This window comes from Uloborus diversus, chromosome 1 (assembly GCF_026930045.1).
Source record: "Uloborus diversus isolate 005 chromosome 1, Udiv.v.3.1, whole genome shotgun sequence".
NCBI classification, from domain to species: Eukaryota; Metazoa; Arthropoda; class Arachnida; order Araneae; family Uloboridae; genus Uloborus; species Uloborus diversus.
Genome location: NC_072731.1, coordinates 117,693,215 through 117,706,248, shown reverse-complemented (window position 1 = coordinate 117,706,248; position 13,034 = coordinate 117,693,215). Strand labels below are relative to the sequence as shown.

General features: G+C 34.9%; 1 protein-coding gene across 1 annotated transcript in view; it reads right to left on the bottom strand.

Moving 5' to 3' along the window:
* The window catches only part of LOC129234547 (myosin heavy chain, non-muscle-like), a 113,676-nt gene that overhangs the window by 80,508 nt on the left and 20,134 nt on the right, over positions 1-13,034 (bottom strand). The window contains 2 exon segments of the mRNA XM_054868565.1: positions 5,971-6,102; positions 9,443-9,551. Of these exon segments, the coding sequence (XP_054724540.1) occupies positions 5,971-6,102; positions 9,443-9,551 (241 nt within the window).

Below are 13,034 nucleotides of genomic sequence, written 5' to 3'. Positions count from 1 at the left end.
CTTTAAGGATATCTTTTAGTGGGTTTTTTATCCCTGATTTTTTTTTTTTTTTTTTTTTTTTTTGGATTCATTATTTATCCTCTTGAGGTTAGCAATTGCTGCAAATCTAACTTGGCCAATATTCTACGATTTTCCTTTTTCATCACTTGAAAAAATCTTATACTTTCTTTTCACTCCTATCATTTTGTTTTTCTTAAGAATCACAATTTTAAGAAAGAGAGCAACGAAAGAACAGTACTAATCCAGATAACAGAGCGAAAGGCTTTTAACTTGAATGAGGTTTAAACATGAACTTGAAAAGTTCATCTTACAAATCAAACCTCTGAATTTAACCCCTTTACTCTTCTTCCAAGAAAGTGCGCGAAACGACTGTCCTTTTGTTAAACTCAGGGGTAGGAGTGGAAATTTAAAAATTTTAGGACATCACTTTTTTAAAATTTTAGGACATTTTTTAGGACATGTGATATGGGCTTCATAGCCCTACGTACCAACTATTAGTCAAAATAAAAATAGTATTTACTGTTTTTGACTCCTGCAGTATCAGGTTCCTATTTTTTTATATGTTTTGTAAAAGTTGATAAGATGCAAATATGGGATTTTTGCAATTTTGTCCTCTCCTGTACATTTAGGCAAGTATACCTTTTGAAAATATATTTCTTTACGACTTAAAGAAATACAGGAGTTTAAAACCAACTTAATATTTTACATTTTCACATAAAATTTAAATGAATTAGATAAAGTTATATTGAATGAAGATGGATTTTTTAAAATTAGACATGAGAAATATGATAAACATTTTTATTCAAATACCTGTCATTAGTTACACAAAACTAATTAATAATGTTTACTCACACTGCATCCAAATCTGAACATATCTCTTTCACAAAAAAACTACTTTTCCGTTAGCCGGGCGAAAGCGAAAATCGCCAAACGATTACACCCAACACTAAGTAATTATTTGCCAAATTGATGTAGAAATCCGCCAATTTACCTACAACTCGTGTTAGATGTATTCGATTTCGGGGATTTTCGCTTGCGCCTGGCTAACGGAAAAATACCCAAAAAACAAATCATAAAAATTATTTCGAAAAACAATAAAACTTCTCTTCTTTATCTAACCAAACACTACTTAATACAAATCAAATAATATATCTCATATCTTCAATACTTTCTGCTTATTGCGACAGTCAGCAAGCTTTTCATTGACTATCTGCATTGAAGAGTTCGCAGTAGATAGCATCATCTGAGCAACCTTAATGTCAGACATATCGCTATCATTTATAGCTTTTGTTAATTTTGTTGTTGCTTCATTGAGCAATTTTTGGGCAGCACTCTGATCACTTAATATTTTTTTTTTCTTCACTTTGTAATTTTTGTAACTCAACTGAATTTGAAAGTTTTAACTTTTTTGCAGTTTCGTTTGCTTCGGCATCTGCTTTGTGTTTTTTTGCTTTTGCTTTTTCCTGCTCCAAATAAGCCGAATATTCTGAATGAGATCTTCGCACTGATGTCATCATTCCTTTTGTAATTTTAATATCCGAGATGCTCTTGTGTTGCCGGATTACATCTTTACACATTCTAAGAGAATTGATGCTCAACTCTGAAAGCGACGATCTTTCTTTAGTAACAATATTATTATTCACTGAAAAGCCTCTTTCAGGCTGAGCATTTGCAGGAGTTAATGTGAGGCAAGCTTTAGCAACTCTTGAGAGATTTGCATATTTTAGAACTCCAGTACCATCTTTCATTTTGGAAATTTCACCCCAGTATTGGCATACATCAAAACTGTCATTGTACTTGTCAGCTACACTTGTTATGTCCTCATCACACATGTAAATGAGCCATTCTTCTCCTACTTGGTCACTCAGGTTACCAACATCTGATATCTGCGGTAAATAATTTACAAGGCGGCACACGGACAATTTGGAGTTTGACTTTTTTCTGCTTGAAGGGCACAAACATTCTACATCTTTTAAAAAGGAATTTGAAATGGGAAGATTTTTTAACAAGTAATTAGAAATAGCTGTGTACACACTCCTAACACATAAAAAAAAAGACCTATCCACTGCATTCATTTTCATCGCATCTGTAGTCTTTTGACCGATAATAATTTTTTTTTGCATCTAACCAGGTTTCTGCATTGTCTGGAGATAAGGCACAAATCTGAGTACCTTTTTTATCGCCAACAACTGCTGTTTTCATAAACTTCAATAAAACACTCCTGACAAACTCATTTAATTTTGAATACATGACATGTACAATAGGTTCTTCTTTCTGTAAAAGCAATGTGTATGGTTGGTAGATTGATGAAAGAAATGAAATGAAATGCAAATAAACTATTGTGGTGGGTTTTTTTAGGTACATGGCAATTCGTGAATATCTATCCGACTTAATAATATCTTGTCCAACACATTCCTTTAAGAAGTACTTTTTTAATACTTCATATTGTTCAATTAACCTGTCGCAAACAGGTCCAAGTGTCAACCATCTGGTTTCTACGTGTCGGATGAAAGCATGGTTGGCTAAGACATCATCTAACATTTGTTCTTGTAAGTAATGATAATCTTCTTTTTTAGCAGGTGATAGTTTAAACCATTGATGAACATCAATAGCAAATCTATCTATATCGAAAACCTCTACTAACTTCGCTAATCCTTTGCGTAAAGAATTATGAAGTACATGGAGGTAACACGTTCCTATGTTTAACAAAGGAGGCAGTGACTTTTCACTTAAAAATCCATCCAACTTTTTCCTCAATGATAAGTTCACGTTGGGGCCATCCATGGACAACTGTATAAGTTTTGCTATTTCTAAGTTATTATCATCAAGGAAAGTTAACAATTTACTAAGAAGAATTTGTGCATCAGCATGCCCCAAAAAGTAGGAATCAAAGTATGAGTACACTACTTTCTCTTGCGTTTCAGACCAATATGAAAGACAAATATCAAGTTGCTTTTTGGCTTGTTTTGTTGTACTTTCATCAAAATGTATAGCAAAATATGATCCTCCTACATCTTTAAGAAGTTCACCTTTCAGGTAAGGTGCAAGTCCGAAATTTATGACATACCTCACTTTTTTTTCGGATAGTTTTATGCCTTTAGCCACATCGGAATCACCAAAAATATCACCATATAACTGACACAAATCAGTCAGTGATGCAAACGAATAGTTATTCTTCACTGCAGTTAAAACCAAGTAGATTTCTGCTTTAAGAACTTTATCTGCCAAAGAAAATAGCAAAACTTCTTTACTTGCTTGAAGAACTGAAGTATTCCCAGCAGTTGAGGATGATGATAACACTGATTGATTTTTAAGTCCACGAATCGCTCTTTTGTGTCTTTCACTGTTCCCGTGGGACAATATTTGAGAAAATCCCTGATTTCCAACCTTCATTACATAATTGCACGGAACGCACTTGGCTTCATACTCGTTATTCGTAGCGATACACCAATTTTTAATGGGATCCCCATTTTTATCCTTTTTTTCCAACCAAGCTGTTGAAAATTTCGTCAAACGAGGCATTTTGTTCTTTTTATGTAAATATCATTCAAAAAAGAACATTCCGCTTTCAAAATGATCGCACCAACACGTGAGCAAAACAAAAAAAAAGACAGCCAAACAAACGTGAGGAATAAACAAATCAACTCACTTCACTTTACTTCACAGCGCAAGAAAAAAGTTCTATGATGCGTTCGCATATTGCCGGTCGACCACGGTTGGTTAATCACATGACGTCAGCGGCTAGTCACCAGTTAACCGCAGTCAATCGGTAGCTGTTTGCGAACGCGTGGAGTTTCTCTCAGCACTTGATTGGTTTATCTCTTTCCTTTTCCCTACGTCATACAAAGCGGAGGCGGATTCCTGATGACGTCATCGGTTTTACCCATTGGCCCCGATCAGAGAAAGGAGAGAACGAATTCGCGCGTGGAATGCTCGATGATCGTAAAAGACGGGGAAAGTTCGGATGCTTAACAAAAAGCAAAAATTCACAGCTTGACAGCTGGAAATATCAAAATGATAAAGAATTGATAACATTTTAGGAAAATTAGGACAAAAATGTAAATTTTAGGACATTTTAGGACATTTATAAAAATTTTAGGAATATTAGGAATTTTAGGACAACTCCGAGCCCTGTAAAACTTCCTCGAAAGCTTATTCGTGCAACGCATTTCTCCCTTTTTTCCACTGGCTCCTCAGCTCTTGAAGACAATTCCTCTGTTTCTGAGTTGATGAAAATGTTTTTGTTTGCTGCTTTAAAGATCACTGGGCTTTGAATCCGAAAATGATAGCATAACCGGAATTCGAGACGATAGAGGTTTTTGTTGGTCTGGTCTTGTGTGTGTCATAGGTCATAGTCAAAACTGCCTTTGCTAACCAGAGGATCTACTGCAATCACATTGATTTTTCAGCCAGTATTAACTGCATATTCTTTTGGAAACGTACAGTCTGTTTAGAATAGTACATTCTAAGTGAAAGTTGCTGCATAATGAAGCGAGCAAAACCGATAACAAGCTTTTTTAAACCCAAAGAAAAAAATGAAAATGACGAAAAGGATTGCTCTAAAAAGAGAAAATTAACGTCGTCTGAAGAAAACGAAGAACAGTCTGCAAAGCAGCATTAGTCCCATCGGACCCTTCTAAAGGTAATTTTATTTTAATTCAAAAGAAAAACTGCATAGCATTACATGAATAAAATGTTTAAAAACGAAATGAATCTAGATTATTTATGTTAGCTTGGTTCGCATTAAAAAGTAGAAAATAAAAAAGATTTCTGTTTATAACACTCGAAAATTGCTGTTGCTCTCTCAAATATTTATGTAAATTCTAAAGCAGCTAATAAAATTAAAAATAAAAACTTGAAAGGAGAACAGATGGTATGCAGCTGTGAGCGAATAACTTTCTACCGTCTATATTTCTTCCCTAATTTTTTTTATTCAAATTTTATTAACTGCTTTAGAATTAGCACAAATGTAAACTACACTGGTTATTAAGAAACTATTTTACAGATTAATAAAAACACAAGAATATATATGGAAAGCAGATTCAACTAATCCAGGACTAAAGTGTGGTTACAAATTTACACATTAAATTACAGTCGACTCCCAATAAACCGTCTCAAATGGGAACAGGGGCGTTCCAGCTTAGCAAAAATCTGGTTAAAGAGAAAAATCATCTATTTGATAAAAATGCACTATTTAAAATTACATCAAATAATTAAAGAGCATTAAGCATTTTATTTGCTAAACTTGATTTCTATGTCTTAAAATTGATGCAAGTTTTCACACATAAATTGGAAGATAGATGACCATCGATGGGAACTGGTGTTGATTAGGTTTTTGCGGCCAATCATTTGAACAGGGAGTAGTTATTAAGAGTTTAAATATTGAACACTCATAAGAAAATAGAAGAAAGTTTACAACATAGCAGTTAAGTCAGAAGAGTAAATCAAACATAAAGATGATGAAAAAAATGTATGGAAAAGAGCAGAATATTATAGCTATTTCACAAATAAAACTTATAACAAAATTTCAACTTAGTGTATAATTCATTTCTAGTAGGATATCATTCCTTGTAGTTCTAATCTTATGTCTTAAGCCTAGGGTATGAACTTTCATTTTTCTTTCTTTTTTTTTCCACAATACAACAAGTTAAAACAATAAGAATAAGTGCTTTTATTAAGTGAAGTTTTAGCTAGATGATTCTAATTCAGGAATTAATGGTGTTTTCAGATACTAACAGAATGAAGATAATAAATACTTCAAGAAAAATAACAACAAACCAAATGTAAATTCCAACCACATCTAATCTTTTTCTTTGCTAACCAGTAAAAGGATTTTTTCATCAGTCTCTCGATAACTTTTCTACAGGAAAACGCCTTGTTCGATTGCGGGACCAGGCCTTGATATGTGCAAAGCCTTCAAATTTAAATCAGGTTTGAATTCAAAAAAGATACTGACAAGTGAGACCATACCTGTTGCAATTTTTTTTCCAGTTCTGAAACTTCACCTTCTGCTTTCTCCATTTTTTCCTTTACTTGTCTCAACTCATCTTCCTTGGCACTAAGCTTTTCTTCTTGTTTAGTAACTTGAAGAAGTGGTTTTACCTATTAAACAAGATGAGAATAAAACTTCTCTATCAATAAAAACATTACAACTGTTTAATGCAAATTCTTTCAAATATATAGACACTGATGAAAATTTGAGAAATTAACCCTTGAAACTACAGTCTGGGGTAAAATTATATGACCATTCAAAACAATTGACAAATTTGCTCACTTACATGAAAACTTCTTTATTACGTTGTATTTTGGACTGTCTACTGTCACCATAGCCAAAGCAACGACTTCACCAAAATCGTTTAAAAATTCATAATTAAGCATTAGTTTATAGTAAAATTAGATTAAAAAGTTTAATTAATAATTCAATGCTTTTAATTAGATTTGACTAACAGAGCTTTGAATTATTGGTGGACAAAGCTAAAATCAAAAAATGCTTCATTCCTTTTTTAAATTTAATCCTAACTACTTTCTAACAAGGGTTTTGCTTAATTTTTAAATAACATTTTTATCAATCCTACTTTTCACAAAGTTGATTTTTAAGTGAAAAAAAAAGGGATTCTTGTCATTATTAGCAAGAAAGAATCCAATGAAAGGACTCTTGACTTTTGATCACACAATAGCATTTTCCGACAGCTAATCCCCACCCTATTGAAAGTGGAAAAATGCTTTTGAATTCTTTTCTATACTTCAATACTTTGGGTTCCTTGTCAATCTGATGAGGGGACCTTATTATTTTCTCATGGGAGAAGCTTGTAATGACCAACCACAACTGAAGATAGTAATGGTATTTCATTACTCCTGCTACTGCTCTAGTCCAATTTTAAAATTCATCTGAGTTCTTCTCTATTGGCCCTCATCTCAAAGATTAAAATCTGCTATTGCTTGTCCGAAATTCCACAGCTAACTTTTCCAGATTTTACAATATGTTTTTTCAACATTTTACTGAAAATATTTCAATCATAAATTTTTTTTAATTCTGTCTGAGCAGTTTAAAGTGTTGTGGTAACCAAAGTTCCACCACTGATCTAAAATGTAGAATCATTTAAAATTAAGATCATATGACATAAGTTCAAAATTTTAAAAAATAGCCGTGACATCATGAGTTTCGTGAAATCTGGTTGCCGCGATAACCAGGGTTGTGGAGTCGGAGTCGGACTGATTTTGGGGTAAAGGAGTTGGAGTCGGAGTCATTAGAAAACATGCCGACTCCGGGCTTCTTTTTTTCTTTCCTTTTCACTGACTCTGATTGCATTTTTTAGAAACTGACTACCAATTGGTTCGATTACATGTATAAAAAGATAATAATGAGAAAATAATTGCCATTATGGCAATCAGCTAGCTTGAGTGCTTATCGAACTTTCTGTAGCCGTCCCCTAGTTTGCTTGCTTTTTAACTTAACTAATAGCAACTGTCAGCAAACGGTTTTGTTGCCTAACATTTTCAAGTAATCACTTTCAAATAAAAATAGAAATATAGTGTTTTGTTCGATCTCAGTTACAAAATAGTAAAAGAAACGTAACAAATTAGTAAGTCGAGGCCAGTAGCTAAGGTTGAAACGTTTAAGGGTGATCGGCAATTCAAGAAGTTCCGGCGCGAAAGTACGAATACAAAAGATTCGATGAATAAGTCTAATTTTTTTTTCTTTATTAAGGCTATTTCTATAAGCTTGGTTCTCACTAAGAAGTATGATTTCTTGATTACAACACTCAATAATTGCAGTTAATCTTAAAATCTTCATATTAAGGTTAATTCTAAACCTGCTAATAAAATTTAAATTAACAATTTAGCGAAGAAGAAATATAGGTATAGTAACAGCTATTCGTACAAATTCATATACCGCCATATTTTGTGTGAATTTAGCTCCTGATGTATATGTGCCCTATTTCCGTTGAAATTTTATTGATTAAATATAATTTAAAATATATTAGCGAAATTTTTCAGAATAGGGAAGTTTTCGATTTTTCAATTTCATTTTTATATGATAGAGTAACATGTATGAACATCATAGATGAAAAAATTTTTGCGATACAATAAGTAGTTTTTTTTAAATTAATTTTTAAAGTTCAAGCGCTTGCGACGTCAAATGGCATAGCAAGTGACGTCATGCGCTCTTCCGATAGGGGAGAAGCCGAAGGTCACGCATTCGACTTCGAAGACGAAACGTAAAAGGCTTATCTCCTCGCATTTCTGGAACATTAAACCTCTCATCCTTTCGGAAATATTCGAATATCATCATTGATGTTACATGAGGAAGATTATTTAGATTGTGCTTTAACGAATCCGGTTTCCATAGTGTGTTCAAAAGGATTATTGAATTTCTAAAAAATAAAAATATCAGCGCACACAAAATGTCCCTAGCGCAAACAAAGGATCTTCGGCGGAAGGCTGCCCATTCGCGCCCTGTGACGCAGGCTCGTGACGTTTCAGAAGAGCGCACTTTCACGCGTGGATTTTTAAAAATTCATCAAAAATCAACCACGGTGTTTTCAAATTCGGCGATGGTGAATTTTTCAGTTTTGAGGGTCAATTAACAATATCCAATAGCCAAAATATGAACATTTAATAGCTTGCAACTTCCCTATTAAAGTATTTATATTTTTTATAAACTCTGAAATTAGCTTTGGGTGTCATTTACCAGATGGGTGTCATCTGGAGCAAACCACCCCCTCTCAAGAACTTGGATTTAGAAAAAAAGCTTTTTTCTCTCAAGTTACAGCTTTCAAAAATTGAAACCACACGATTTGATTGATATCTATTTGTTAAACTTTAAAGGAGGGCAAATTTCAGATAATCCTTTTCAAATTTTTTAAAAGGGATTTTTAAGTCATCTCACTTTTTAACTCGTAACTATTGGAAAATTTGATCTTTAAATTGAATTTGTAACGTTGTAAGCGTCTTGGGTTTACAATAAAAAACAAAATGCGAAATTTTCATAAAAAGGAATTAATATTTTAATCTCTGTTTAGAGGTTTTCCCTCTTCCCCTGAAGGGAGAGAGGGAGTTGAAAAAATACAATTAAAAAAATTTTTTTTTTAATCCAGAGTCGGAGTTGGAGTTGGGCATTTCAAAATCCAGGAGTCGGAGTCAGCCATTTTCCTTCCGACTCCGCAGCCCTGGTGATAACGAGGTTTGACTGTATTTCATTTCCTAAAATTAATTTGACTTAATATAAAACTTAATTTAATACAAGAAATATCATGCTAGCTACGACTATCGATGTTCATTTTAAAAGAAATGGAAAAATTTAAGACAATACAAAATTAAAGAGTACTTAAAAGTGCAATGAACTTAAGATGATAAAAGGTCAAATAACTGAAATTTAAACAGAATTTATCAGTATATGCAGCTAAGTTAATTATTTGAAATGCAGCACAGAACTAAATACCTTTGTATATAATCTCCACCAAGCCCAATTTCTGAGTTTCAAGTAGGCTGCACAGTTTCTTTGTATTATTCTAATAGCATTTAGCTGTTGCAGTCTTTTGTGGAAGTTTCTATATAAAAAAAAATATGATAAGCCACAACATGACATACATTTACTCAGAGCTGAAGTTGGAAAAAAATGTTAAGGGGACTCACCAAGAGATTTGGGGGATTCACCAAAAGAAAAGGAGGTTTGAAACCAATTTGCAGGAAATCAGCATTTTTTACAACAGAAAACCAAATATTTTAACGGATAATGTTCCCCCACATTCTCCCTGAATCACAGCACTGCATTTACCATGTGATACAGTGGTGGTCAGAATTATAAGGACACACAGATAATTGTACAGTAAAAAAAAAAAAAAAACTCTTAAATAATTCAGTGAAATTCATACACAAAATGCATTTTTATGCTAGAAATCATTGTGGAATGCAGAATATTTGAAAATACAAAATATTAAGGTTTTACTGTGATTAATAAAAAAAATCATTGTTAAAACTGGACAAAATTAATAAGGACAACTAGGGTTTTCCCCTGAACCCCCCCCCCCCCTCCCCAGAGGCGTAACTTGGCAACGTAAAGTAGGGGGGCAAACTTTTTTTTCAAGGGAAATTTATTTGATTCATATTTTGCCATCCAACTAAAATTCTAAAAAAAATTTACTTTTTCAAAAAATTAATGAATTTAAGAAATCATAACTTTTAACGCAGTGTACGTTTTTTTTTTTTTTTTTTTTTTTTTTTTTGTCGTGTCCATGGACAATTAAATGGCTCCGTGTGTCTTCAAGACCGCGCCCGCTAGCTGCAACGCATCTGTGCTGTAGAGGACCTTTCGAAGTTCTGAAGCCAGTGGCACCATACCCAGCTGCAGAACATGTGGGATAAGGGCCGGGCACTCAAGAATGTGATCCGGAGTCAGTTGGGCATCGGTGCAGTTCTTGCAGGGGATATAAGTTCTCGTTTTGTCGGGAAGAATTTTCATCCCTTTATAGTGGTTTGTTCTTAATCTTGCAATTGTAGATGTTAGGATTCTGGGGCAATCAAAGTCGGTGATGAGGGGCTTCTTAAAATTATGTGGCAGAAGTCTATGTTTTGCGACAGCATTTGAGTCTGCTAGCGTGATGGTGGTGCAAGGTTTGCCAATGTTTCTGCCTTCTTTTGCTAGGGAATCCGCACACTCATTCCCTTCAATATTCACGTGTGCCGGTATCCATTGCAGCATGCAGGATTTTCCATTGCCGTGCAAGTCTTCGAGTAGGGCATTTATGGCAGAGGTGATGTTGGTTGCTCCGTTTTTGATTGCTTCTAAGGCCGCTTTTGAGTCAGAGAAGATTGCCAATCCATCAGTTGGGACTGAGATCTCTTGATTGGTCATGTAAAAGGTGAGTGCCTCCTTAATCGCAAGAAGTTCGCTGGTGAAGTTAGAAGCAATTATGCCTGTGTTGATTTTATGTGTATATTTATCTCCATTTGGAAGGAGGAAGAGAATGCCAGCACCTCCTTTGTTGAGGGATGTGTCAGATGAGCCGTCCGTATAGACAGTCACAAAGTTACCCTGGGAGAACTTTTCAATCGTCTCAAGGCCTTTTTGTCTGAGTGTTTGTGGGTCTTCTTTTTTCGAGCATGGCTGTAGGAGGTTCAAATTAATCTTTGTTTCCTTTGGTGGCTTTCTGGGAAATAGAGGCTCTTGCAAAAAGTTCAAGGTGGAATGCTCTAACTTTATTTGGCTCCTGATGTCTCCATCAAGTTGGAGCGTTGATGATCTTTTAAGCCTTTTCCTGTCTTTCCATTCGTTGAACACTCTGGTGGAGATATGGTCTTTATTGTAGCAATGTAGTTTGTTGGTGAACTTAATGGTGGTAAGATTGCGCCTACACTCCAGAGGAGGCAGACCACATTCCTGTTCAGCTTTTTCGTTATTAGTGGAAGAGACTGCGCCAATAATAATTTTTGATGCTCGGTGTTGTATTGAATCTAATTTAAGTTTGGAAGTGGCGGATGCCGGACACCAGATTGGGGCAGCATATTCAAGTACTGGTGTAATAATAGAGCAATAAGCACTTTTTAGGGTTTTAGGTCTTGATCCCCATGTAGTTCCGCAGAGTTTTCTAAGTATGTTTAATTTTCCAAGCGCTTTGTTGGAAGTTTGTTCAATGTGCTTTGAAAAGCGAAGCTCAGGGTCTAAGGTTACTCCGAGATAGGTAGGGAAGAAAATCCTTTCGATGTTGGAGTCTTCAATTTTGATATTTGCATTAAAAGTGCCTCTATGTCGTCTGTCAGTAGAGAAAATGCAAAAGTTTGTCTTGTCAGCATTTATGGTCAACTTGAGCTCTTTTGCCCATGCAGCAATGCCCCTCAGAGATTTGTTCAGAGCCTCCTCTGATGCTGCAATGTCTGCGTGAGTATGCCATAGAGCGACATCGTCTGCGTAGCATGCGATTTTCGTGTCTGGATGAATGTGAGGGTGAATGGTGTTCATATATGTAAGAAAAAGAAGAGGACTGAGAACTGAACCCTGAGGTACTCCAGCCCACAGTCTACGTGACTCAGAGAGCACACCATTGAACTTAACAGAGAATCTCCTGCCTCTGAGAAAGTCATTAATCCAGAGTGTACGTTATTCAGTTTAAACAGAATAGAGCTACAGAGAGTAATGCGCACATACATCCGGAGAAGCATCACTCTTTCCCAAAAAATATGCTGATACTCCTTTGTTGTTGTATTTATAGTTTACATGATCACTGGCGCCAAACAGTTTTGCAATCCCAAAGTACGGATATCGTTTTCTAAGTTGCGTTGGTTTTAATTCTGGAATAATTCCATGGACTAATTGGAAAGTTCAAGGAATTCCGTACTTTGGAAATGATTTTTCTTTCTTTCCGAAGTTGTTTTCCAGGATCCCAAGAATGAAGAATCTGTACAGCACCTTGCTATTAGTGATCTATGCCCTGAACCAAAGTAATATTCTACTTCGGTGACGTAACCAGAAAAAAAAATAGGGAGGGGAGGAGGGGCACATCGAAAAAGAAAAGAAACATTTAGAACTTATAGGAAAGGAGGGTCCGGGGGTTCTCCCCCGGAAAATGTTTGAAACTTTTAGCTTCAAAAACGCAATTTATTTGACTTTCTTCGTTGATGTTAGGGTGACAAAAGGTACAGGGGGTCTCAGCGGAATTTCTAGAACTTAAAGCTTTAAAAACGCGATTATAGGCCATATTTTATCGACGTTAGGGTGACGGATGGAGCTCAAGGACTGTCCCCGATCGACTTTTTTTTTTAGGTTGAAATCAATTCCTCCTCCCCCTGCTTTCGACATTGAAGTTTAAAAACGTAATTTTTGACAAACGTTGAAGATTTTACGGGCAGGAGGTTCTGAAGCTCTTCTCTGTTAAAATGTTTTAAATTATGGTGCTAAAAACTAAAGCAATGTTTTATAATCAGGGACTATTTCACTTAAAATTTTTTTTAAAGTATAGTTTAAAAAACCAAACTGCTTATGGTATTGGAGGATGGCGACACAGGAACCCTAGCCCGAATACTTTCTGAAATTCAAA